The sequence below is a fragment of the Salvia splendens genome, chromosome 4 (genome assembly GCF_004379255.2).
Source record: "Salvia splendens isolate huo1 chromosome 4, SspV2, whole genome shotgun sequence".
NCBI lineage: Eukaryota > Viridiplantae > Streptophyta > Magnoliopsida > Lamiales > Lamiaceae > Salvia > Salvia splendens.
Genome location: NC_056035.1, coordinates 1,936,735 through 1,962,531, shown reverse-complemented (window position 1 = coordinate 1,962,531; position 25,797 = coordinate 1,936,735). Strand labels below are relative to the sequence as shown.

At 40.0% G+C, this 25,797-nt stretch overlaps 5 protein-coding genes and 1 pseudogene across 9 annotated transcripts; 4 read left to right on the top strand and 2 right to left on the bottom strand.

Annotated features, from left to right (window-relative positions):
- Positions 1-226: 226 nt before the first annotated feature.
- LOC121800011 (vegetative cell wall protein gp1-like) lies at positions 227-700 on the bottom strand. Its single transcript, XM_042199550.1, has one exon. The coding sequence runs from the start codon at positions 698-700 to the stop codon at positions 227-229; it is 474 nt and encodes a 157-aa protein (XP_042055484.1).
- A 2,386-nt stretch (positions 701-3,086) lies between these two features.
- On the top strand, positions 3,087-5,145 carry LOC121797828 (hydroxyphenylpyruvate reductase-like). Its single transcript, XM_042196572.1, has 2 exons — positions 3,087-3,615; positions 4,488-5,145. Exons 1-2 carry the CDS (start codon positions 3,193-3,195, stop codon positions 5,004-5,006), a joined length of 942 nt encoding a protein of 313 aa, XP_042052506.1. The 5' UTR covers positions 3,087-3,192; the 3' UTR covers positions 5,007-5,145.
- Positions 5,146-5,661: 516 nt separating this feature from the next.
- On the top strand, positions 5,662-7,595 carry LOC121797827 (annotated as a pseudogene).
- A 5,657-nt stretch (positions 7,596-13,252) lies between these two features.
- Positions 13,253-14,971, top strand: LOC121798011. Its single transcript, XM_042196823.1, has 3 exons — positions 13,253-14,040; positions 14,236-14,421; positions 14,525-14,971. Exons 1-3 carry the CDS (start codon positions 13,594-13,596, stop codon positions 14,804-14,806), a joined length of 915 nt encoding a protein of 304 aa, XP_042052757.1. The 5' UTR covers positions 13,253-13,593; the 3' UTR covers positions 14,807-14,971.
- Positions 14,972-15,580: 609 nt separating this feature from the next.
- On the top strand, positions 15,581-19,308 carry LOC121797823 (protein disulfide isomerase-like 1-6). Of its 3 annotated transcripts, none has more exons than XM_042196567.1 (12): positions 15,581-16,196; positions 16,750-16,874; positions 17,081-17,240; positions 17,422-17,540; positions 17,750-17,830; positions 17,912-18,001; positions 18,077-18,148; positions 18,221-18,298; positions 18,411-18,491; positions 18,633-18,767; positions 18,850-18,903; positions 18,980-19,308. In XM_042196567.1, exons 1-12 carry the CDS (start codon positions 15,710-15,712, stop codon positions 19,073-19,075), a joined length of 1,578 nt encoding a protein of 525 aa, XP_042052501.1. In that variant the 5' UTR covers positions 15,581-15,709; the 3' UTR covers positions 19,076-19,308. The 3 variants fall into 3 exon arrangements, with proteins under 3 accessions (XP_042052501.1, XP_042052499.1, XP_042052500.1); XM_042196565.1 differs by having other exon boundaries at positions 15,583-16,230; positions 16,745-16,874; XM_042196566.1 differs by having other exon boundaries at positions 15,585-16,230; positions 16,745-16,874; positions 18,230-18,298.
- A 246-nt stretch (positions 19,309-19,554) lies between these two features.
- LOC121797825 (sulfite exporter TauE/SafE family protein 3-like) lies at positions 19,555-22,684 on the bottom strand. 3 transcript variants are annotated; one of them, XM_042196570.1, is made up of 13 exons: positions 22,599-22,684; positions 22,024-22,278; positions 21,783-21,942; positions 21,275-21,475; positions 21,130-21,194; positions 21,020-21,047; positions 20,854-20,951; positions 20,700-20,786; positions 20,559-20,609; positions 20,263-20,484; positions 20,097-20,190; positions 19,868-20,008; positions 19,555-19,782 (listed from the first exon to the last, which is right to left on the bottom strand). In XM_042196570.1, exons 2-13 carry the CDS (start codon positions 22,240-22,242, stop codon positions 19,694-19,696), a joined length of 1,455 nt encoding a protein of 484 aa, XP_042052504.1. In that variant the 5' UTR covers positions 22,243-22,278; positions 22,599-22,684; the 3' UTR covers positions 19,555-19,693. The 3 variants fall into 3 exon arrangements, with proteins under 3 accessions (XP_042052504.1, XP_042052503.1, XP_042052502.1); XM_042196569.1 differs by lacking the exon at positions 22,599-22,684 and adding an exon at positions 22,383-22,590; XM_042196568.1 differs by lacking the exon at positions 22,599-22,684 and having other exon boundaries at positions 22,024-22,590.
- Positions 22,685-25,797: the final 3,113 nt, after the last annotated feature.

Sequence of the window (25,797 nt, the reverse complement as noted above, 5' to 3'; positions counted from 1 at the left end):
TTCAATTAATGCACTCATTTTTCTCAGACGTGTTACAATAACGTCACTATCGTTTATATATTTTGCTAAAAAGTTGGCGTTATTTTCAATTCAATAACTATTATGTTCAAAATCCAATTTTGATTAACAAAATTTTTTTGAGGGTGTTAATTTTGCAACAAATTGAAAAAGGTGATGACATTATTGCAACGCAATGAAGTCATCTTTTATTTCTTTAAAAGATATTTCATGCATGATAATTTTTTCGATTCAACAAATCGAAAAAGGTGGCGATGTTCTTGCCGGTAGGCTTCTTCCTGACCGGCGGGGGCGGGCTAGGCGGGGCCGCCACTTTAGCTGAGGCGGGTGTAGGGGGAGGGGTCACCGCCGGGGGAGGGATCACCGCCGGGGCGGCGGGCGGAGCAGAGGCGGGTGTGGCATCGGCGCCGCTGCCCCGGGAAGGCTTGACGTTCTCTGTCCTGCTGAGGAGGCCGCCGAGCTTGGGGCGGACCTGGGCCGGGGCGGGAGGGTCTTCGGGTAAAGGGGCGGAGGCGGCGGGGATTTTGTTGTTGTCGTCGTCGTCGGGAGGCAAGACTGAGATTGTTCCGTTGTTTTCGTTGAGGCTGCGGCGGAACTTGCTGGCGCCGCTCTCGAGCATGCCCCTGAACCGCCCTAGCTTCGATGATCTCGAACTTTCCGGATCTTCTGCACCCTCCTCCATTGCTCTTACCATTTTATGTATAAATCTCTATCCTCAATTTCGAATCGACGCATTCATCCATATGATTTTGTTGATGATTATCAACAATGTGAAGATTTTGTATTTCTACCAAAAATTGGGTTTTTTTTATGAAACATGAAATTTTGTAGGAATGATGGAGAATGATTTTCTTGATGTTGTTTTTGGTATGTTTTGTGTGTGTGTGTGTTTAATCTCATTCATGCATTAGCCACTAACACCAATGTGCCAAAATACACACACATATCAAAAATCGGTTGTATTTGGATGGCTACTATTATACTCCATACATATATCCATAATTATTTTTAGCTAATATTTTATGATTTATTTTCATAGTATTTAATTATTTATTCCCCGCACCATCCATCCACATAGAAATTTTCGAGAATCATCTCTATAACCACCTTCACGTGAAGCCATACTGTATATTAAATTATCAACCAAATCGCCACCGCAATCTCTCAGCGACCACTCAAAATGGATGGAATCGGTGTTCTGATGATGCACCCCATGAACGACTACCTGGAGCAAGAGCTCGACAAGCGGTTCAAGCTCTTCCGCTACTGGACCGGGAAACGACCGACATTGTGAACCGGGAAGTACTTAATGCTCTGGGTCCAAAGGGAGTCCGATCAACGTCGGGAGGGGACCCCACGTTGATGAGGCCGAGCTGGTGTCACCTCTTGTGGAGGGCCGCCTGGGTGGCGCTGGACTTGATGTCTTCGATAAGGAGCCTAAGGTGCCCGAGCAACTGTTTGGGCTCGATAACGTGGTCCTATTGCCGCACGTTGGAAGTGGCACTGAGGAAACGGGTAGAGCCATGGCTGACCTTGTTCTGGGAAATTTGGAAGCTCATTTTTCCAGCAAAGCTTTGTTAACAGCTGTGGTTTAGATTTTAGCTCTACTTATAGTAGTGACAAGGATGATCTCACATTCGGGGAATTGTTTCATTCAATTGATAGTGAATTGTGGAATAATTTATCTATTACCTTTTCTAATGTTTACCTATTACACTCTCAATTCCAATGAACTTTAGTCGTGTTCTTTCTTAGTTATCTAGTTAAATGACTAAGTATTTTGCTATAAATGAATGTTGTTTTTGGTATGTGTGTGTTGTTTAATCTCATTAAGTAATGCATTAGCCACTAACACAAATGTGCCAAATTGCACACACATACAAAAAATTGGTTATATTTTGGATGGCTACTATGGATGTTTGTATTCCTTTATTTGCATGAATGATAGAAAAATATAGGAGTAGACTAGTAGTTTGTATCCTAAATCATTGGTTCTTGAAATGAATACAATAAAAAAAAACTAATTATTTGAGACCAAGCAAAAAAAAATTCAAAAATATCATATTATTGGAATCTGACATTCAAACCATGACAAAATATTGCATGTGGTATATAAAAAAAATAAAATGATACATGTTCGAGTCACATCTCAAAAAGTGGTCTTAAAAAATCGAACAAGAGGGTACATGAAGTGTACAAAATTGACTACGTCAAAGAAAGAAACGCTTGCGTTGAATTAACTAATTTTCAACCAAGTTTTCTACTAACTTTTCAAAATCCTTTTCAACTATCATAAAATTCAAATAAAAAAATGAATACTAACTACGAGTGGTATAACATTTTGGTTGGTGGCCACCTAACCAAATTCTTCATCACCAACCCAAAATCGGAAATACGAAGTATCAACTATATAAAGTGCAATTATACAGGTGATCATTGACTCGATTCAAAAGGCAATTCAATGTAGGATAACATTTTAGTGTTTAACTACTATACTAGAATTCATGTTTCTTGTATTTTGATGTTTTACACTTGAATTTATCAAAAAAAAAGGTGAACCGATAATATAATTCTGTGTATAAATACCCAATGATTTCTTGGAGTACGAATATGTGTGACTAAATTTCTTCTGTCACATCAACAGGATAAGCAACTGGACAAGCCATAACTCAGCCACATCATCAGCACTAAAAACAAATAATTAAACAATCACACAAAATACGGAATTAAATTTACGACACATATACGAGAAAATTCAATAATAATATTAAAATTTTAAAAAGTACATTAATTAAAAAAATAAAATTGCGCTCGCCGATCGGGAGGCTGCAATAGGGGCGAGCCGATCGGCGAGCGAATCGGCGTGCGCTCGCCGAAATTCTCGCCGATTTGGCGCTCGCCGGCTGCAATAGTTTGGCGAGCGGACCGGCGAGCGCCAAAAATCGGCGAGCCGGTGCGCTCGCCTCTATTGCGGATGCCAAACCAATTTAACCAATGCACTAATCTAAAAATTAATCCTTGAATAATATTATAGGAGTAGTAATTTTATTCAAAAAGGTTCCGAGCCGCATTTCCACGTGCTGCAATCTGCCCATCTCTACATAAACCAACCGATCCCGCAATCTTTCAACCACCACTCATACACCATCTCCCTCCTCCTCCGCCGCCGCGAAAATGGATTCGATCGTCGTTCTGATGATGTGCCCCATGAACAGCTACTTGGAGCAAGAGCTCGACAAGCGCTTCAAGCTCTTCCGCTACTGGACCCAGCCGAATCAGACCGAATTCCTCGCGCATCACGCCGACTCGATCCGCGCGGTGGTCGGGAACTCCGGCGCCGGAGCTAGCGCCGACCTGATCGACGCGCTGCCGAAATTGGAGATAGTTTCGAGCTTCAGCGTCGGATTGGATAAAATCGACTTGGCCAGGTGTAAGGAGAAGGGGGTTAGGGTTACCAACACGCCCGACGTGTTGACGGATGACGTGGCGGATCTCGCGATCGGGTTGATGCTGGCTGTTCTCCGCCGGATTTGCCAGTGCGATAAGTATGTGAGGAGTGGGGCTTGGAAATTGGGAGACTTCAGGTTGACTACTAAGGTATTGCTTTCCCCTAATCTATCTTGCTTTTGATGCTGTTGAAGTTTAGGATTTTGTTAATTTGATGCACAGTATTACATTCTGGAATTGGATGATTGATTATATGCATATCCTATATTTCACTTTCATTAGGGATTGAGAGCAGTTTTCTTCATATAATGTTCATGATTAATGATTTGTGTGAGAGCAATACTTTCTTAGCTTGTTTGCTTGTTGTTACTGCTCTGCAACTACAAGCATTAGATAGTATGGGTAAAAATGCTGATTTTGGTTTACATGAAGATTTTCAATTCTGAAGAACGATGTTTTATTCATTCTTATATGGATTTTGGCAATTTTTTGGATGAATCATTTCATATCTTTCATTCCTCTTTGCTTAGGGTGAACTAGGAGAAACATATGTCTCCTTCTTGAGCTCTTGCTCTGTGAGAACATAGTTATGTGCTTCCTTGGTTGCTATTCATCTGCATATCATTCCGTATTCGAGTCTAGGTATCCATAACCGGTAGAATGCATTGCCCCGAAACTCTCTCTATTCATTGGATGGAGGTCATGACTATATCCCGTTGCATGCTTTGTTTACTGATGAAGTAGAATGAGACTTGGTGCAATCCTTCGTTGGTACTTCGTTGCTTCTTCATTAAGTAGTATGCTTCATGCAGAACTGCTTCAAGCATTAGGAGAAAGACACGCATTAGTCTTGCGAATTACTGTTGTTTTGGGCAATTTTTTCGGATGCAAGTGTTTATACATAGTCTTTATCATTTAATTGGACCACATTACCTTTTTGTGCTTGCTTCCGTTGGTGGAGTGTTGGTCTTTGACAGTGATTCACAGTCGCACCTTCTCAATTCGTCCATTTTGTGATGCAGTTCAGCGGCAAAAGAATTGGCATCATAGGATTGGGCAGAATCGGGCTAGCAATTGCCGAGAGAGCAGAGGCATTCGATTGCCCCATCAGTTACTACGGAAGATCCAAGAAAGCTGACACCAACTACACGTACTATAGCAGCGTTGTTGAACTGGCATCAAACAGCGACATCCTAGTGGTAGGATGTGCCCTGACTCCAGAAACAACCCACATTGTGAATCGGGAGGTACTCGATGCTCTGGGTCCAAAGGGGGTCCTGATCAACATCGGGAGGGGACCCCATGTTGATGAGCCCGAGCTGGTGTCAGCTCTTGTGGAGGGCCGCCTGGGTGGCGCTGGACTTGATGTTTTCGAAAAGGAGCCTAAGGTGCCGGAGCAGCTGTTTGGCCTCGAAAACGTAGTTCTGTTGCCGCATGTTGCGAGTGGCACCGAGGAAACTCGGAAAGTCATGGCTGACCTTGTTCTGGGAAATTTGGAAGCTCACTTTTCCAGCAAAGCTTTGTTAACACCTGTGGTGTAGATTTTACTCTACTTATATTATAGTGAAAGGGTGAACTTATCAAATTCAACCGATAACATCCTTAGTCATCATTATTAAAAAATTTCACATTTTATTCCTTTCATTATCAATAAATTTATTCTAATCTTTTCAATGGTTATACATTATATTCTCAAATGCGTATAAAATTACTAAGTTAACTCAAATTCAAGCATTTTTTTTCACCTTTTAAATTTTGAATAACAACTTTAAAATTTCCAATCCTCTCGTGATGACGTTTTAGGCAAATGCGATGTTGAATTGACATACATGTATAAAATTTATTTTGGTAATGTGAATGAACAGCATGTGTATTACTATATCAACGTAATGATGTAGAGGAACAATAGCACATATGTGTATTAATATTATGACGTCGATGATTGAACAAACATAATTCAAGTCAAAGAAACTAAAAAACAAAAATATGTGTAAAAATGTAATGACATTGATGATTGCCAGACTTTTTCATATGTAAATTTTTTTATAAATTGATGAGATGGCACAATTAAAATTTTAGTATATAAAAAATTATGATTAGCTCTTTACAATTTAAAAATTAAGATATAAACTAGAAATAATTTGTTTTTTATAGGAGTAATTTTTAGAGAAGAAATTATGATTAATCAATATTTGTAGATATGAAGTCCATCCCCCTCTCAAAAACCCGCGAAACCCAACGGAAATCCGCCAAACAGAGTGAAAATGGAAACTGCTTCAAATCCAATCGGCGTTCTCCTACTCCGGCCGCTGTCGCCGTACCTCCAGCAGGAGCTCTCCAAACGCTACGCCCTCTTCAAATTCTGGGAGTCTCCGCCGCATCTCCGTCGCGAGTTCCTCGGGGAGCACTCGAGCTCGATCAGGGCGGTGGTCTGCAACGGCTTGCAGGGCTCCGCCGCTGAGATGATCGACGCGCTTCCGCTCCTCGAGATCGCGGCCAGCCACAGCTCCGGCCTCGATAAGATTGGGCCTCGATAAGATTGATCTGGATAAGTGCCGGACGAGGGGCATTAGGGTAACTTACACCCCCGACGCGCTGACGGATGAGGTGGCTGACATGGCGATTCTGCTTATTTTGGCTACTTCGCACCGGATTTGTGCGGCGGACCGGTATGTCAGGAGGGGCGAGTGGAGGAATTCTGATTTCAAGTTGTCTTCGAAGGTGAATTTTGTTTTTCGATTCATTTTGATTGCTATTGCGATAGGATTTGGGGATTTTAGGAATAGGGTTAGCTTGATATTTTGATTTTATTTGCCGTGTGTTATTTTTTTCTCCAATTTTTCCCTCCTATAAACATGTGCTACAAATCAATTCTGTTATTTACAGTGACTGGAATTTAATTAACATTGATTGAGATTTTTGTGAGAAATGAAAAGCAATGGATGACTTTTGAAGCTTCAAATAGAATGATGGCTTTAAGATTTTACAATGCTGAGATGATATTTTCATTACTGCACGAATGAGTTCTGCTTAGGCGATTGGATTTGAAAATGAGGCGTTTTTGAAACTTTGGTTGTGATTTTTAATGGCAAATCGGCCATTTTGTGTTCGAAGTTTTCTTGGAAAGGTTTATGATGATTATTGTGTTATATCAGTGAAGTAGTAATCTTGGTATCTGTTTCCTTCACATTTCATCAGTTCAGTGGGAAATCAGTTGGTATTATTGGATTGGGAAGGATTGGCTCAGCCATAGCTAAGAGAGCTGAAGCTTTTGGGTGTCGAATCGGATACAACTCTCGTTCACCAAAACCAGATTCAAGATACAAATACTACACTTCTGTCACTGACCTGGCCTCGGACTCCCAAATCCTTGTTGTGTCGTGTGCACTAACACCTGAAACTCACCACATTGTCAACCGTGGTGTCATGGACGCGTTAGGTAGAGATGGGATTATCATCAACATTGCACGAGGCTCCCACATTGACCAAGCTGAGTTGATCTCTGCCCTCACTGAAGGGCGGTTGGGAGGAGCCGGTCTAGATGTGCTGGAACACGAACCTGAGGTGCCTGATCTATTAGAGCTTGACAATGTAGTCCTCTCACCACATGCCGCAGCTAGCACATATGAAACACGCAAGAGACTGGCGGACCTCATCATTGGACACCTGGAAACACATTTTTCAAACAAACCGTTGCTTAATCCTGTCATCTAAGAGTCGCACCACAGCTGATAAGGTATGTTTTCAGCTAAACTCACTTAAAATTAGACTAATGCATGCTTTTTGTTCATGAAATATGTAAGGAAATTAGAATTCTGTTTATTAGTCCGTATTGTATATGTGGTAGGGACTCGATGGTGATTGAAGATGTGAAGATTGGATCAATAATGATGGAGGTCGGTCCATACTACTACTGATTTAAGTAGGTTGTATGATTCTTTAGTCACACTCACTACTTCTGTCATCATCCAAAACACAACATCGAGGGGATTTGTTTTATGCTACCTCATGTGCTTCTACTGTAACAGCTATTGATTTTCCAGTATTCTATGATCTTCTTGGCTTGGTCCCCCCCCCCTCCTTTTTTATGTATCGTTTTGCTATGAACTCCATTGACACCAACAACTTTTTAAAAAGTTAATGGTTTAAGATCAAACCATATAGATCACTTCATCCCAGTGTCATCTTAGTTTACTCTAGAGTTAATTGTTTGAAATAACATTGTTTATTCTGACATGCCACTTCCATGAGATTCTAAAAATGTCGAAATTATAATAGATTTTAGGCATCTTTATAGTGGTACGTTTTAGACAGAACTTGATACTAAAAAAATTTGTGTTATAGTAATTAAAAGGATAAAACAGACAATGTTGTAACTAAAACATTTTTAAAAATTCATTTAAAGGCCTGCATATTCAGTTGAACATGGTGTTATCTTTGATAATTAATCATTTCCTTAAAGAGACAATAGTGAGCTTGCCAAACAAATTTGTTGAAGATTTCTTCTGACAATACAGTTAGTTGTGCCACGTGAAGCTTTAGAGCATCTCCAATGGCGGCGTCGTCACCGGCACGCCGATTTTTCGCGGACGCCGGTGCTGACGCCGAACCATTGCGAGTGGCGTCGGCGAAATCGGCGTGCCCATGCCGATTCTTGGGCTGACGCCGATCCTCACGACACCATTGTAGGCCCCGGATCGGCGTCAGACAGGCGTCAGATTTTTAATTTTTTTTTTAATATTTCGAAACACTATATATACCCGCTTTGGACATCATTTCCTATATTTGTCTCGTAAATTAAATTCCGTATGTTGCTACGATTGTAAATTAAATTATATAATTGTTATTAGTGATGTGGATAGGCTATGGGAGGGCTATTGCATATCCAGTTGTTTGTCCAGTTGCATGTCCAGATGATGTGGTAGGAGGATTTTAGTGCTGATGATGTGGCAGTGGCAAAACTATGTAAGGGCTATTGCATGTCCAGAACCACTGGAGATGCTCTTAGGTACTAGCTAAATATTATACTACCATTTCCCACAACAGAGTTCATTATTCTATTGCAGACATATAAAATGGCACTTAAATCTAGATTTTGTTGTCATTTTTCTAATCCATGCTCCAAAAAACTAGTGCTAGGAATTAGGATGAGCACTTAGATCTAGATTCTTCTTGTCATTTTTCTAATCAATGCTCCAAAAAACTAGCTACGATGCCAAATTTCACCTTCTTGAAACTTGAGTTTTTTACAGAGAGAATTGATGTCTGTCTTGTATTCCACTCCCCGCACTCACAGTCACAGCAATTGGTGATTTGGAATCAAATTTAGATGCCAAGTGTCAACATTTTGTGTTGTGTTTTGGTGTCGGCAAAACAGAATACGGAATCACATCATTTACAAGTTGAGTTGTGGTGCAATGGCCAATGTGTGCACAATGTAAAAGATGTAGGTAGGAATAGGAATATAGGATGCAAGAGAAGAGCTTCAACATTCATTTCTAGATAAAATATTCCCAGATTACTGGTTTTTAGAGCTTCAACACCTTTCTGAACATACAAACCTCAGTCAAATTTCTTCCCATGAACATGCCCAGATCATTACATCATACTACTTTGTTACAACCTAAACTTCTGCACAAGAGGAACATCAAAAGGAGTTCCTCTAACAGCAGAAACAAAGTTTAAAAAGGAAATGAACACTTTGTCCTCCTTCCTATAGTCCTAACACACGATCCACAACACCCTCTCTCTCTCTCTACCACTAGGAAGCACCTTTGAATATGAGGAAGTTGAGAGTCTCTAGTGTGAAATATATGAAGCTCCCTTTTGAGTGAGTGAAAAAACACCCAAAGTTGGATCCCACCACACACTGCCATCCACTCCCATACTTCTTGTCGAACTCCTGCAACCAAACAGACCTTCAGCCCTCAGCACCAAACATAAAAAAAAAAAGTGAATCTTGAAATACCCAAACACAGAAATTAGAAAAATATTTGACCTTCTTGATGTGGGCAGCTATGGATTTGCATTCAAGAACATCGTAGAGATCCAAAGCCTGAGAAGCAGAGGCCATTGCCTGGATCTGCATCTTCAATGGCATATCTGTGTCCTCAATCAAAGCTTTCCCTTCCAACATCTTCCTGCAAAACTTAAATCCCTCTTCAACAACACTTTTCTTTTCTTGGTATTGAATCTCTCTCTCTCTCTCTCTCTCTCTCTCTCTCTTGCAGAAAAGAAGAGTACTAATAATGATTTTATAGAAGAGATTGCAGGAGGATTGAATCATAATCTACTCAAAGCCTTGTAAGCATTAATGCATTTAAAATATTTGTGAGATATGGGAGTAATTTGGCACATTTCCCAATTATTTTTAATGTCCTTTTTCTCCTCGCTTTAAGGACTTTATTGGCTTATTCTATTCTGGGACACTCTTTTATGGCGTCATCCATCAAAGAGGATAACGATGTTAGGGATAAAGCCGGTGAGGCCTACATCAATCCTACCTCTCTTTTTTTGGTTTATTAATTTCTATTTTATTGCCACTATTTTGGAAAGATCAAGAGCATCTTCATATAAATATTTCTTGCTTTTTGTTTGATGTATCTCAATTGCCATAATTTTTTAAAGATTAGCTGAAGTTGACTAGAGTGATAAAGACAGAAATTTGGCAATGAAACAAGTCTTGGTTGAAGACTATAGGTGTGGAAATGTGACCTTTTAGTTAAGGTGGTGTTTTGTGGGGATTAAATAAGATTGAGTTTTATGAATATTGTTTGATTTTGTGGATATGGCCTTGTAATTAATTTTGGGATAATGCAATATAAGCTTAGTTTTTACCGGTAAGTGGAAATGGAGATGAGGAAAACAATACTGAGTTCTTGTTGTATGTTTTGTCTATGTATTATTAAATGTAAATAAAGTAGAAAATTAAAACAAGATTTCTATTGAGGTTTTTAAATTAAATAAATACGACTACGCGATAACATATTTCATAGTTTGAGTTACTATTTGTGACGTTTAATAATAAAATGGACAATATTAGAGGATAATCTAATCAATGGATTTAATAAATCATCAACGAATGAGTTGGAAAATTTTTAGAACACTTGGATATTTAGGTTTTGATCTGTAATTGCAATTATCTCAATTTTAATTGGTAGAAAAATAGAACACTGGTCCATGAAAATTGAAGCCAGAAACAAAAGTATGATAAAGAGGTTATTGACGAAGTCAGATTAGATTATTCTTTTCAATATTTGCATTTCAGTATATAAAATTAATTATCTCACCAATTATTGGGCATCAATGATTGCACATTTTTCTTTTCTTAATATCTTATTCTATACATGTCATTCTTGCATTGTTCTTCGGTCTATTGAGATTAACTTTTTAAAAAAATTGAATTAATTTGAGATAATTAAATTTCATCATAAAAAAATAAAGTTAAGAATCACATTAAATCTAATTTAAACTCTATCTACAACTGAAACAATCTAATTTAATCTATTAAATCGAACATTTTAGAACCTTCCAAGGATATATTAGACTGATGTGAGAGTATATCATAATAATGTCTATATACACTGGATTACTTTGAATTGATTATTAAACTAATTATCAGTCTAATTGGATTTTTGCTAGTTGAAAGCAAATCAGAGTCTACAAACCCTACTATCAGCAAAAAAAATTAAAAAAATTCTTTAAATTTGGCCTGTTGTAATCACATAATATCACATTCTGCGTGAACTCCCATCTAGATGGGGATTGACTTGCATTATTCATTTATCATTCATTGTCAGCGATGACCGCCAGCCTTCCGATCACCACGACAATCTTGTTCATTGTGTTTGGCTCTACAAGTTTCGTCATATGGATCCACCATCGGTGGTAAGTCGACATTATAGGTGCATATACAAATACACAAGTTTTACCTAATATACTAAATGGATTGCAGTTGGATGATGAATGGGCCGAAATTTCCTAAACAGACTGGGCTTAAATTTTATTTTGATTGCAGGCGGAATTGAATTGGGCCATCATTAATCATTGGTTACATAACTTACATTCCTCAGTTTCATGTATGTAATTGTACAATTTCGTTGTTTAATATGGCCGATTTAACCATAAACTCAAGTAAAAAATCTACTTCATGACTCCATAAATAGAATCAATAAACTTTAATTGAATGTAATAATTAAATTAATATTTTAATTAAATTTTTTGCGGTCATCCACATGACCACATCAGTCGTTCGAAAGGTTTCCCTATTTAGTAACCTTCGGATCTATGCTTATTTTCAACTTCATGAAGCATTGATCATTATAGACTAATACCAAGATTGAATCCCGGAAAAGTGGATCTTATTTAATAGCTTGAGCAACAATATCTAGTCGCCTTTTATTGGATACCAATATATTGTTTTTATCATATTATAGACATCCAGATCCAGTCTTGCTAAACAACAAAATGTTGTCGGAGGAATAAATGAGAACTAAAAAACAAAAGAATGCTGTGGAGGATGTATTCATAGGTAAATTTAGAGGGGTTATAAGGTTTATTTTAGATTTTTTTAGGATTGAGAATTTAGGGAAACTAAAAGCTTAATTATAAAGTGGGAATTTTTTCTAATTTTTTTATTAATATAAAACTATTGATTTAATCTTATATATTTATATTATAAATAATATAAATATATACTATATGAAGTAAACTGTCTCGCTTCTAGTTCTAAAGTAATGTGCTTCATTTTTCTATTTTTTATGCACTCTATGTCAGTATGGAGTAGAGTAGTAGAATTGGTGGCGTAAATTGCTTTGCGTCACCAAAATTCAATTATTGTAATCCACCCCACTAAATACATTCATTTTATAGTAGTAGGACTTTAGGAAATGTGGGATGTGGTCTACATTCCAAGTTCATAATATAACAACAAAGGTGATAACTACATTTGCTTCGTGAGTTATTATATTTTATTTTTATTCAAGACACAATAAATACGAAATAACGATATGACAAGACATATGTTATGCCAGCTTGCAATATTGAATTTATACAGAGAAAAATATGAGCAAAGAATACATATATTGCGTATAAGGAGGGATGCAAAATTGAAATTAATGGAATCGTGAATCTTTCTATCTCATTTATTGTTATACTCCACCAAATAATAATCGCTTATTCAATATTTGCGTCCAATTGTTTTTCTTTTTCACATAAAAAAACGAGTAGTTTCATGGTTGAAAAGCGAAATCAATCTAAATTTAGAATGATATTATCTAGAATACTTTATTTTGATTGGTTCGGGAGGAAATTATAATTGAAATAATATAGTTACGTGATGTGAATTATAGTGACTCTGAGCATTATTGCTAGCTTGGGAAAAGACTGTAAGAGGCATGGCAGATTCAGGATTCGAAAATAGGAGGAGCGAAATATATATTACTAGCTTAGTTTAGGGTAGACATGACTACTTTTTCAGTCTTTAAGGTATGTCGGAGGCAAATCGAGGTTGGGAAATGAACTGAGGCATTTCTAGTGCTAAATGATCCTCCAAAGATAGTCGTAAATCTATTACTACTACACGATAAAATGAGATGGGATCGACCTTGTCTCAGTATTGTTGCTGTCTAAACATAAACGAGCTAAATCAAACCATGCAAGACGGCCCCACTTTGCGAAAGCGACTGTTGGCTGCCGACACTCATTTCCAAGCATATCGCTTAGGCTCGGAGCCAGGCTCAGCCTCGGAGCTCCCTCTTTCTTCCCCATATAAAAACACCTGCTTTTTCCATCTCTGCTTGCTGCCATGCACACACACTACACGCACTCTTCACACTCTCCTTCTTCCATTCTTTCCTTTTTTTCCCTTCTTCTTCACATTAAATTATACGCTTCTGTTGATTCATTCCACTCTGTCTCAGTTGAACGCACAAAATTCTCAATTTTGCGGTTTAATCCAACAGAAATTGTGCTTTTTTTTATAATTAGGGTTTAAGCGTTCAAAACCTTTTCATCAATTCCGACTAATCCGATCTCACTAGTGAATCCTCTTGACTGATTTAAACCTCAATTGCGATCGTATTTGAACTGACACGCACAAAAGAGGAGAAAGGAATTGCAGATTGCAGAATGCAGCACACAAAATCAGAATCCGATCTAGCAAGCTTAGCTCCGTCGTCGCCGTCGCGATCACCGAAGAGGCAGGTGTACTACGTGCAGAGCCCGTCGTCGTCCATGCATGCGACCCCCAATTTCACGAGCCCCATGGAGTCCCCCTCGCACCCCCACTTCGGCCGCCACTCCCGCAACTCCTCCGCCAGCCGATTCTCCGGCATTTTCCGCTCCTCGTCTGGCCGCAAGGCCGGGGCCGCCCGCACCAAGCCCAACGACAAGGGCTGGCCCGAGTGCGACGTCATCGTGGAGGAGGGGAATTACGACGAGTTCGACGATGACAAGGCCTGCACGCGCCGCTGCCAGGTTTTGCTGGCGCTGCTCGGCTTTGTTGTGCTGTTCACCGTCTTCTGTTTGATCATCTGGGGCGCCGGGAGGCCTTTCAAGACCGATGTTGCTGTCAGGGTAAGCTTTTGATCGTCTTAAATTTGGGGATTTAGTGATTATGGTTTGATAGTTGTGATTAGATCAACAGAGTTTGATGTATTGCGGATGTATATATTTAACACAGATGGATTGTTGCAACATATCGAATCTTTTAATATATGATTTGACTGTGATTTGTGGCAGAAGCTCTAACACTCTGAATGCCGTGTGCAGAGCTTGGCGATCAACAACATGTACATGGGCTCGGGTGCAGACTTCACCGGTGTTCCAACGAAGATGCTGAATGTGAATGGCTCCTTGAGGATCAGCGTGCACAATCCTGCAACATTCTACGGCATTCATGTCCCTGCTACACCGGTCAATCTCGTCTACTCGGATGTCGTTGTTGCAACAGGGGAGGTAAGGCATCTGCCAACTTCCTCTGTTTCGATTCACACTCTGATTGTGTGATCCTTCAAATACTCAATTATGTTTACTGTTTGTGTTTGTGTTTGTGATGCAGCTGAAGAAATACTATCAGCCCCGGAAAAGCCACAGGAATGTGGTGGTGCACATAGAGGGAACCCGAGTCCCCTTATACGGGGCTGCATCGAATCTGTTAGTTAAAGATGGTGGCGCCGTTCAGGTCCCACTGACGTTGGAGTTTGAGGTGAGGACGCAAGGCGATTTGGTCGGGAAATTGGTCAGGACAATGCACCGGAGAAGAGTGTCGTGCCCACTCATCCTCGATTCAACGAGCAACAAGCCCATCAGGTTCACCAAGGATGATTGCACTTACAGCTGAAGTAACTAACCTACTTGAACAACATTTTGTATACTATTCAACTTGTTACAGTTGAAGCAATATTCTTTTTATTTTTGTTGTGAAAATAGGAAATGTGAAGGTTGTTTGTATCCTGTATAATGTGCCAAGAAATTCAGTTTAGTTGAAAGCAATGATCAGTTCAAAGTGACCATGAGTATAGGTATTAGTAATAAATTCTAATTGGATATAAGTAAAATCCTAAATGAGATAAGTACATTTTAATTAAGATAAATATTACTACTTTTGAGAAGTGCACTTTACATCAATATTATTTGTATTGTCATATTATACTACGTAATTGAATATGTTTTTAGACCAATAGTATTTTTTTTATGTAGGAGATATAATTTTTACATTTTAATTATTCCATTAATTTGAATTTGCGGAAATTGTGGGAAGACAAAATTCATTAGCTTAATTTTATATTCTCATATTTTTTAGACTTGTATGCATGACTTCTGTAAGCAGTATATATATGTATAAAAGCCATGGATTTCGGCTCTCACAAGTCACACCATACACAATTTCCTCCAATTTCGATCAACGGGAATTTTAATTAAATTTCATGATTTCCATGATAATTTGACAGTTAAAAATCATAATTAATGGTCAAACTTTCAAGAAGGGTGTAATTAATTTCAGAAAAGATGGAATTTTTTTGCTGAATTCAGACAAAAAAGTGCCTATCGCAGTAAACTCAGATTTCGTCGGTCAAAGCATAGGGATATCTACACTTGCACGTTGCCGCATTTAGTTTCACTCTCTCTCAAGTCTCAAGTCTCAACTATATAAACAATCCAAACAATAGATCTCACAGACTCGCACCAAAAAAGAGTTCCCATCTTTACTTCAAGAATCCTGTAAATTAACCCACAATTCACCATGTACAACTCCAAATTCAGCTCAAGAACCCTTCTTCTCCCCTCAATTCTACTCCTTCTCCTCACTGCTGCAGCAGTTTTTTCAGAAATCGAAGATGCTGATGATCTGGGCGACATTGATGAGCTCATCGCAATCGACGATGAGCAGGAAAATGGAGAGAATTCGCATGCCACAGCAGCCCATTTCGAAAGTAGAGAATCTGGGAAGAAAACGGATGTGCTGAGCAGAGCTCAGAGAGTGGTTCTTGAGCTCAGCGGTGACACCGCGAAGAGGGCAATTGAGGAGAATGAGTATGTGCTGGTGTTGGGGTACGCGCCGTGGTGCGGCAGAAGTGCTGAATTGATGCCGAGGTTTGCTGAGGCTGCGAATGTGCTCAAGGGTTTAGGGAGTAGGGTTTTGCTGGCCAAGATTGATGGCGACAGGTACTCGAAGGCGGCTTCCAGCATCGAGATTAGAGGGTTCCCAACTCTGTTGTTGTTTGTCAATGGTACCTCTCGGCCTTACACCGGTGGATTTTCATCGTAAGCGTTTGATTCTTGCTTTTGTGTGAAGGGGTGAATGCTTGATGTGTTGTTTGGTAGAGTTTGATGTGTGAGTTCTTTGAATTATTGCATTGCTAGGAACAATTTGCAGATTTTAGGACTGGCTTGTGTAATTTCACTGATTGTGTGATGTAGTTATTATGTTTTTGTGGTTTGGATCAAGATTCTTGATTGAAAAGAGGGTGATTGTGATTGGTTCATTTGCATTGGTGGGTGTTATTTGGTGCAGTTTGGTATATGAGTTCTTGAATTATTACTTTGCTGGGAACAATTAGCAGATTTGGGACTAGCTTATGTTATCTCAGTGACGGTGTGATGTGATTATTACTAAGTTTTACGGTTCGAATCAAGATTCTTGCTTTAGAAAAGAGTGATTGTGATTTGTTCATTTGCATTGGTGTAGTCATTCTAGGAATCTAGATTCGCATTAATGTGTTATGTTTGTGAAGATATACTGATATGGAGCTCTCTCTTGGTGACATTTTGTGAAAAGGGAAGAAATTGTGTTGTGGACGAGGAAGAAGACGGGGGCACCTGTTATTGAAATAAGCTCAGTGGCTGATGCGAATGAATTCCTGAAGCAGCACTCAACATATGCAGTTGGGCTGTTCGACAAATTTGAGGTGTGTGTGTGATAAGAGCATGATTATTCATAATATCGTTCATTTGTTATATCTTGAATCACGTTTGCAAAGGATGATTCCATACAGTTGATATCTTTGTCCGACACATTAAGAGAGAGATTATAACTTCCAGAAATACTGACCTGCGCTTGTCATTCCTAGTCCAAGTTGGTGCAAACTTACTAAATCATACATTATATATTCAGGAACCTGATTATGGAGAATTCGTAAAAGCTGCTGCTGCTGACAATGAAGTTCAATTCATAGAAACGAGCAGCACTGAGGTAGCCAAAGTATTATACCCCACGCCAACTAAGCCTTTCTTTGGTCTTGTGAAAAGTGAACCAGAGCATTACACGTCGTTTGGTAAGTTCATTTAGGGAAGATGGTTTCTCGCAGCTTCATTTCTAATATGTGATCAGTTACGAATGATTGCGATGGGATTTTTACTTGTTATTTGTGCATAATTTTTAAGCTCTATTGTTTTAGCAATGTGTTATTCAAATAGTATTATTTTGACTGAAGAGGTGATTTGTTTGGCTTACAGATGGACACTTCAGTTCCGATGAAATCTTGCATTTTTTGGAGAACAACAGGTTCCCGTTGGTTACTGTAATGACTGAGCTCAACTCTGCTAAAGTGTACTCCAGCACAAACAAGCTACAGGTTGCTCTTCCATCAATTGCAGACATTTTTCTCCGGTTTTATTTTTTGATTTTTACTGTTTGTAAAAGTTCGATTTGTTCATCTCTTAGAATCATTTTCAGTTTCTAAATATTACTAATGTTACATTTGCATGTGTTTGTACAACCTGGAGTATAACTTTTGGATCCCGTTAAAAGTGCAATTTTTTAATCTCCCTTATGTTCGACTAGGTGTATGTCTTTGCTGAGGATGACGACTTGCAGAAGCTTCTTAAGCCATTGCAAGAAATTGCGAAGAAGTTCAAGTCACAGGTCGACCAAGCTGCCGACTTCTACTTTTAGTCTTTCTTTTCGCCACAACATATCTCGTAAAAGGTTCCTGTGATATTGCAGATGATGTTTGTAGCTGTAGATATTAGAGAGGAAAACCTCGCGAAGCCCTTCCTAACTTTATTTGGTCTAGAAGACTCGGAGGATGCAGTGGTAAAGTCTCTACGAATTATTGCGTCTCCTTCTTGTACAATTCCCGGTTTAAATTCTTACTTCTTTTGTATGCAGGTTGTTTCTTTTGACTACAACAGCAACTCCAAGTATCTGCTAGAATCTGACATAACATCAAGAAATATCGAAGTAATAATTTTTTTCTGCTTGTTTTGATTTTCAACTATCATGTGTTTTCTCGTTCGATCATTATATGTGTAGGAGTTGCAGGAATTCTGCACTGGCCTCGTGCAAGGGACGTTGAAACCGTACTATAAGTCACAAACAATTCCTGATAATGTGAGTTCCTGTCGATTGAAAGTTACTTACCTTTGTACTTGCCAAATTGCTTAATTCGGGTATTTTCAGTTTTCTTTAATAACGTTAGTAACACGACTCGAATTTTCTGCAGAAAAATGCCAGCGTTCTGACTGTGGTGGGAAAAACATTTGATGAGTTGGTCATCAACAATCCAGCAAACATTGTTTTGGAGGTTTGTTCATATCCGGGCTTCAAAACTTTCTTTCTCGTATTCTGTTTTCGTTCTTTGCTTCTTGTTCATTTTGTTCATGAGCACAGAGCCACACAGTTGCGCATAACAGAAAGCAGAAATCTTGACACTGCTCATTTTTAGGTCCACACACCGTGGTGCATCACCTGCGAAGCCACAACCAAGCATGTCGAGAAAATGGCAAAGCACTTCAAGGGGTTGGATAATCTGGTTTTCGCAAGAATAGATGCTTCAACAAATGAACACCCAAAACTGCAGGTACGCCCTCGTATCTTTAATTCTTATGTCATAACTGTACGAATACCTCTTTTATATTACTTAAAAGTTGAAACGTATGTAGGTCGAGGATTATCCAACGCTGCTCTTCTACCCTGCAAACGACAAGTCAAATCCGGTATGCTATTTTTTAAGCGAACAGCTTCTTACAGTCGAGCCTTATCTTTTTAACACGTCTCACGTCTCATGCACAGATCAAGCTCTCCACAAAGTCCAACATGAAGGACTTGGCTGCACTTATCAACAAAATTTTGAAAACTCAAGATGGCGCAACCAAGGATGAACTGTAGCCGATTGCTGATTTACCTCCGGGGTTATACGACGAACAAAAACCGAGATGATTTTGTAGATTGACACAATTTGTCAACTTATACTTCAGAGAAACAACATACATATATATATACATTGCAATGAGCTGATGTTTCGCTTTTCTTTTTTTAGTTATAGAAGTTTGGTATATAATTTTTGAAGAAATATGATTTGTTGGCTTTCAAGATATATATACTCTTCATTTTTACACTTATTGCTCTATAGCATGAAGTCTCTTTGACTAATTTAAATTCTCATGTGATGAAATTAATAATTTAGGTTGAATTCAATCTCAAGCAATCTTGGGAGAAGTTAGAACACATAAATATGAAATACTAGCATCTATCTTAGGTCGATGTTTCCGGCTCCAAGAAACCCAACACATTTCCACCCGCCGTGCGCCACTTCCACATTCTCATTTCATTCAACGACGTCGTCGTCGTCGGAAAAAATTGACGGGTGATAAATTCAAGATATATTGACATATTAATTCTTGATTTTAGTACTTATGCCACCAAGAATGAAAATATAAGCTTTCTCACAACAGAGAAAAGTATAGTACAAAAGTATGTGCATGAAATGATCTTCTGAGGCAGCAACTAAAGCTTGTTGTATTCACAAAAGTTGTAAAACCACATTTCATATCCGCCGTCGACATTTCCGATGATGTTTTGGATGCCAACCCAACCTGTCCGTAATCGAGTAACATAAACTATCTTCCCCAATGTTGGCCCGAGCTAAAATGAAAACGAGAAGAAAAAACACGAGCATACCTAGTGAAATCGCACTCACAAAGATGGTGAAGGCGAGGATGAAGATGATCAACGACGCCCTACCAAGTATGCTCACGATCTTCCTTACCACGTGCAGTCCCACCAATGCAGCAAAGGTAGCCACTACGACAAAATAAAGGGCTGCAAGAAAAAACCGATGATTTAGCTGTCCATGATTGGGATCGTCTGTAGTGAGGTTTCTCGACTTTCCAAATGTGGAAGAGCATACCATAGGATGGAGGGAAACGCCTCAAGAGGTAGTATTGTATGACAGACATGGACGCCGAGAATGCCATGACCAGTGTTGCTGTGGCACTCGAAACCTGCATTTCAAGAACTCGAACAAATTAGTCATATGATCAAGATTTCCTCAGATGAGAAAGAAAGAAATACACCTGTGGTGGAACTCCTAGTTCGAGGAACAACGGGCCTAAGATGAATCCTCCTCCGAGGCCTAGCAGACCGCCTACTACGCCAGCTAATACTCCGCAGAAACAGCAAAGAATCAGCTGGTATACTGTCCAATTAATTCCCGGTTCTCCTTTGGATGCAACCACGCTCCAACCCTTGTATAAACAAACAGCCTGATATCCCGAGGCTCCAATTGTAACAGGAATCTACAGACAAAGAAGAATGATGGGCTGTAAAAAACCCCGAGCTAATTCGATGTGTATGGTTTGGAGATGTTTACCTGCAATAATGTTACTGTCCAAAATGCAACTGAACAAGTGTTCATGAAGTCCTGCAGAAACGCGTTGATGTTATAGACGAAGAATATTTGATATACGGTAAAAAACAGTTAAGATTTGACAGAATTGGTTCGAAGACATACCCTGGAGACGTGGAGCAAGAATATGATGAGCCAGACAGCAAGGAGAAAGCTGAGCTTCTTCCACGATACGTTGTTGATTACTGAAACCTGCAGAGTTAGGCAATCCACTTCAGCAACTAATTTTTTGAAGATGGTGAGGCTTTGATCACATAACCTTCAATGGTTTTTCCTCGTTTAGATTCACTCGATTTTCATCAGCAGGGCCTGTTGGTAGAAGCTTGTATGGAGCTTCTTCGCTTCCATTAGCTTGTGCTGAAATTGATTACAAGTATAAGCGGTTTCTGTAACACGAGCATAAAGAATTCAAGAATCCGACTTACAATCAGATGCAAACCGCCTAGCAGCTTCCTGTAACGCGAAAGGAACGAGCAAACTGATCAGCCTAAAGGTGCAACACAGACACTGAAATTAAGTAGAAATTTTACACCACCTTCTTTATTATGGTTTCCTTCTTCCATGTTTCGACACCTTTGAAGAATGCCTTTGTCGAGGTAGCTGTCGAATTCTAAAATGAATAAGCACTCTTGTTGAATAGAAAAGGACAGAGCCACGTAGGCGATAATTAGTCAGTTTACCTATGAAAAGAACTATGAGCAATACAGTTACCATCCATTCTGCCAAAATCACATTGAAAACAACTCCAATGCTAATGCCAAGAATCAGCATTGGCTGGAAAAGAAGAGCTAAATCATAATCAATTATGGGGAGATCGAGGGAAGGATGTCGGAGCTTGATGTTGTAATATACAGTAGCGAATGCAGCACCAGTTATCATACCTGATCAAGAAAACGATACTACGATTATGGAGGCAAAAAAAACAAAGGCATACTACAATAAGCACATGCTACACACATTGATGTGTCCATCAATCCAATTCTCCTCAAACATATATGGAAACTAGTCCACGTCTAGCACTAAATCTTACACTTCAATATAGCATTCGAAGTTTTGGGGTCGAACCCTATGATCAACGACAGCATAGGAACAAAAATGCCACCTCCACCAACATTAATGTATCTCCATCAAATCCTATTCTCATCAAACATATATGCAAACTAGTATATGTCTAGCTCTAAATCTTACACTTTGATATAGCAGTCGAAGTTTTGGGGTCGAACCCTATGATCAACGACAGCATAGGAACGAAAATGCCACCTCCGCCAACACCTCCAACACTAGCAAGAGCAGCACCAAAGAATCCAACCACAGTACCAAGAACTATTCTCCATCCAAATTCAATATCCTGCAAATTCCAACCCTTACATCAACAATTTGCTCAAATTTCTCAAAATTTCATAAAGATTGTTGGATAAAAACATCTTACAGGCCAAACAGTTCTTGCAAGCAACTCTCTACTTTGCTTCAAGAATCTGATTATTCTTGTGGAATAATCAGATTCAAAGGCACCATTTCCTTTTGTAGTAATCACTTGCTCAAGATTCTCTTGAGCTGAAACAATCCCACAAGCAAAAGCAAGTAAAGCAATAAAAATCAAAGCTTTTCCACTCAAACCCTTGTTAAATCCTACCCCAATCCCAGCCATGAATTCCTCCAACCAAAACCCTACTTTTTTTTCACCCTGTAAAAAAGATCAAGAATCTTCCTTGAAACCAACCCATGTACCAAAATCAGAAATCAAACAAACAACAAAATTCAGACAAAGATAAAATGTGAGCCTTTGACCTATCAGAGTGAACAAGCTCAACAACTGTGTGAAAAATTCAACTTTGATGATTTGGGTGGTGAGAAATGAGAATCAGAAGCCACAGAGTCTATCTTATAGTCCTCAAAGAAACAAATAATAATACAAAAATAATAAAAGTGGCAAGCAAACAAGTTTCCCCTCTTTCTTCTTCCTACTCTGAAAATTTTCTGTAGCAAATACAAACAAACACAAACCTTTAAATGCAGTTTGTATACGGCTTTGTTGCTCCGGTTTCTTTCACTATGAAAAAAACTCAGCTGTTGCTGTCAATGTCCACTCAACAGAGAATCTTATGAAATCTTATCAGTGAAAATTACTCTGCTTGTTTTCTTGAATTATTAGAGCATCCGCAATGGCGGACGTCAGACCGGCGTGTCGGACGTCCGCGCGGGACACCGCCATTGTGTGCATGTGATGCGGATACGGACATCCGCTGCGGACACCGCAGTTCTGCGGCCTTCTGCTGACGTCCGTCGCGACGTCCGTGCGGACGTTCGCCATTGCGTTGACTCTCACGGACGTCAGCGCGGACGTCCCGATTATTCCATTAATTTTTTTAAAAAAAATTCTATAAATACGTCTCGTTGCACTTCATTTCATTCGCACCACTTGTATTAACGAGCATCTCTCTCTAAAATACTTTTCTTTCGAAGAACAATGGAGCATCATGAAAACGATTCCCCCGCTACGAGCGAGTCACAGTCGCCTTATTTTCCCGGCGGCGGGAGTACGCCGGTGTCCACCGCGATGCCCCAAATGCCGGGGATGATCCCCCAATCTCAAATGGCGGCGGGGATGATGCCCGAGTACTACAACATGTACCCGCAGTGGTATAGTATGATGCCCCAAATGTCACAGATGCCCGAGGCGAGTACCGGAATGCCCCAAATGCCAGGGATGATGCCCGGAATGCCAGGAATGATGCCTAGAATGCCGGGGATGATGCCCCAGATGCCTGGTATGATGATGTCGGGATGATGCAGGGGTCGCCGGCGGCTGCGGGGGTAGGCAGGGGGTCCCCCAATCACCGGTGGACAACGTCTACCGGCCCTATATGCATTTACTGTCGACGAACAACCCCCCGAGTACTCCTCTCGAGACTCAGTTCACTGGCATCGACACGTTCTCGATGGAGGAGTTGGGGCTATCTCCGATCTGGGATTCTCCCACAGACGCGCCAACAGCGATAGGGAGGAGGGGGAGGACATGGAGAGTGAGGGGCAGGGGACGGGGCAATACCTCGCCCGTCCCGATGTACGGTGGTGAGGCGGGGGAGGGGTCCAGCGGGAACAAGAGGACCGTCTGAAGTATGGAGTAGTGCATTGCGCTGTCGAAGGCGTGGATCAGTGTAGTGGAGGATCCCTACGTCTGGGCAAACCAGCACATCTACAGGATGTGGTGGTGCATTAGCTAAAGCTACCTCCAGTTCAAACCGCCAGTGGGAAGCCTCACAACGAAGAGCAATGCCGGAAACGGTGGGAGCGGCTGAGGAGGCAGCTCGTCCGATTTGCCGGCATTTACACAAACAACCTCCGCTCGGCAACCAGCAGCATGTCTTCCGAGGATATGAAGCTTCTGGCGCACCAGCAGTTCCCCGACAGTGAAAAGGGGTTCGGGGAATTCAAATATTGGGAGGTCTATCTTGTGGTGCAGTCTTCACCCAAGTTCACTGCGGGCGTTGAATCTGGCTGGCCGAAGCGGACGAAGATCAGCGCCTCCGGGGAGTACAGTAGCAGTGCTGGTTCCCACAAACCCCCCCCCCGCCGAGGCAGAATTCCCGACACCCATATCGTCGAACCGCCGTCGTCGCCCGGTTGGGCAAAAGGCGGCGGCGCGGACTGCGAGGGGAAGCGCCAGCGGATCCGCAGAGGCCCAATCGGCAGCGCCCACCCAAAACAATCCCGAGAACCCCTCCTTCGTCCGCATCGCAGCACATGAAACCTTGTTACGTGCGATGGTTGAATGGCGCCAATCGACCGACCCCTATTACAAGCGGTCGCTTAAACCCCTCATCAACAGTATGCGGCGTGATTTGGGGTTCGGAGACATGTCGGGGAGTGACGACGAGGGGGGGTGGCGGCGGCGGCGACGACGAGGGTACTAGCGGCGGGAAATCAGAGGAGTGAGCCGGCGGTTTTTTTATCTATGCAATTTTTTTTAATTACTATGTATGTTTTTTTATAATTATGTATCTTTTTTTTAATAAAGTGGTTGTAAGATCTCCGTATTTGCGTCGAATTTTTAATTCCGTAAATTGTTTAATTTCTGAATTTGTGAATTTTTATTAATGTAGGAAGTCCATCGGGATGTCCTTGGGGATGTCAGTCACTGTGCAGTGGGATGTCCGTATGACGTGACATCCGCAGTGGAAAGTCCGTATGACATGGTAGGAGATGTTTTTGGGATGTCCGCCGGGACATCGGATGCCCTTATCATACTTTCCTTTTGTCATTGTTACTAAATTAGAGCCATAAATGCATCTTGCATTAATTTAGTTCTAATACTTTTCTGATATAATGCTGTGAAATTCATGAAATACTAATAAATAAATTACGATATTTTTGTGGCAACAAATGCTGCAGATGCAGCTCAAGTAGTTGGACTTGCTTTTTTAAATACGGAGTAGTACTACAATTAGTCAATTACACTATCCATTTTATTTTTAAAAATTCAACAAATTAATTATATATCAAATTTAATGTCACGTTAATTCGCACCCTAATGACCAATCGAGCGAGCCACAAGCCTTAAACGGAGGTTTACCGTCAATGTGGACGAAAAGGGTGCAGGCTCGAGTAGCAAGGGTGGCTCTTGAGCCGCGTTGGTGAGACGCTCGATTGCAACGTTCTCAGCTAATGAGAGTGCGAGTGCAAGAATTTTTGGCTAATTTTAGTACATAGGGTTTAATCAATAATTTTACATTGTTTTATTTTTTGAAATATGTTACACTGTATGTATAAAGTATAAACCTTTTTACTCTCTAATTAATTTATTTTAAACTAAAAAATAAATTTCAAGTTTATTTTTTATTTTGAAAAATAAATTAATAATCTACAGTATCATTGTACTAACCTACTATGATTTGGGTATGCCCATCCCTCATCTATACTTTTTTTTTAGTGGATTAAATGTTTGATTGATAAAGCACTCAATTTTCAACAAAATAATTCAATAAATTTAATATTCCAGTTGAGAAGTACTACCTAAACATTTAATTGTAGTTGACCCACAAGGCTATGCACATGTTTTCGTCACAATTTAATTGCATCTATTCTCCTATTTCAGCTGCATTACACGCAACGCGTACTACTCTACTAAAGTTTCTACTCGTCTAGTCATTTTCATTTTTTAGGGAAGTTTATATTATTCTAAACTATTATATATTACTTCATC

What these genes read in the sequence shown, in the direction of transcription:
- LOC121800011 (XM_042199550.1), bottom strand. Translation starts at nt 700, where the DNA reads ATGGAGGAGGGTGCAGAAGATCCGGAAAGTTCGAGATCATCGAAGCTA.
- LOC121797828 (XM_042196572.1), top strand. Translation starts at nt 3,193, where the DNA reads ATGGATTCGATCGTCGTTCTGATGATGTGCCCCATGAACAGCTACTTG. An exon ending in ACTTCAGGTTGACTACTAAG is followed by an intron (nt 3,616 to 4,487) that starts GTATTGCTTTCC and finishes TTTGTGATGCAG; the next exon opens with TTCAGCGGCAAAAGAATTGG.
- LOC121798011 (XM_042196823.1), top strand. Translation starts at nt 13,594, where the DNA reads ATGCAGCACACAAAATCAGAATCCGATCTAGCAAGCTTAGCTCCGTCG. An exon ending in AGACCGATGTTGCTGTCAGG is followed by an intron (nt 14,041 to 14,235) that starts GTAAGCTTTTGA and finishes TGCCGTGTGCAG; the next exon opens with AGCTTGGCGATCAACAACAT. An exon ending in TCGTTGTTGCAACAGGGGAG is followed by an intron (nt 14,422 to 14,524) that starts GTAAGGCATCTG and finishes TTTGTGATGCAG; the next exon opens with CTGAAGAAATACTATCAGCC.
- LOC121797823 (XM_042196565.1), top strand. Translation starts at nt 15,710, where the DNA reads ATGTACAACTCCAAATTCAGCTCAAGAACCCTTCTTCTCCCCTCAATT. An exon ending in CAGCAAACATTGTTTTGGAG is followed by an intron (nt 18,492 to 18,632) that starts GTTTGTTCATAT and finishes GCTCATTTTTAG; the next exon opens with GTCCACACACCGTGGTGCAT. An exon ending in ATGAACACCCAAAACTGCAG is followed by an intron (nt 18,768 to 18,849) that starts GTACGCCCTCGT and finishes AAACGTATGTAG; the next exon opens with GTCGAGGATTATCCAACGCT.
- LOC121797825 (XM_042196570.1), bottom strand. Translation starts at nt 22,242, where the DNA reads ATGGCTGGGATTGGGGTAGGATTTAACAAGGGTTTGAGTGGAAAAGCT. An exon ending in ACGAGGAAAAACCATTGAAG is followed by an intron (nt 20,787 to 20,853) that starts GTTATGTGATCA and finishes CTAACTCTGCAG; the next exon opens with GTTTCAGTAATCAACAACGT. An exon ending in AACTAGGAGTTCCACCACAG is followed by an intron (nt 20,191 to 20,262) that starts GTGTATTTCTTT and finishes CTTGAAATGCAG; the next exon opens with GTTTCGAGTGCCACAGCAAC.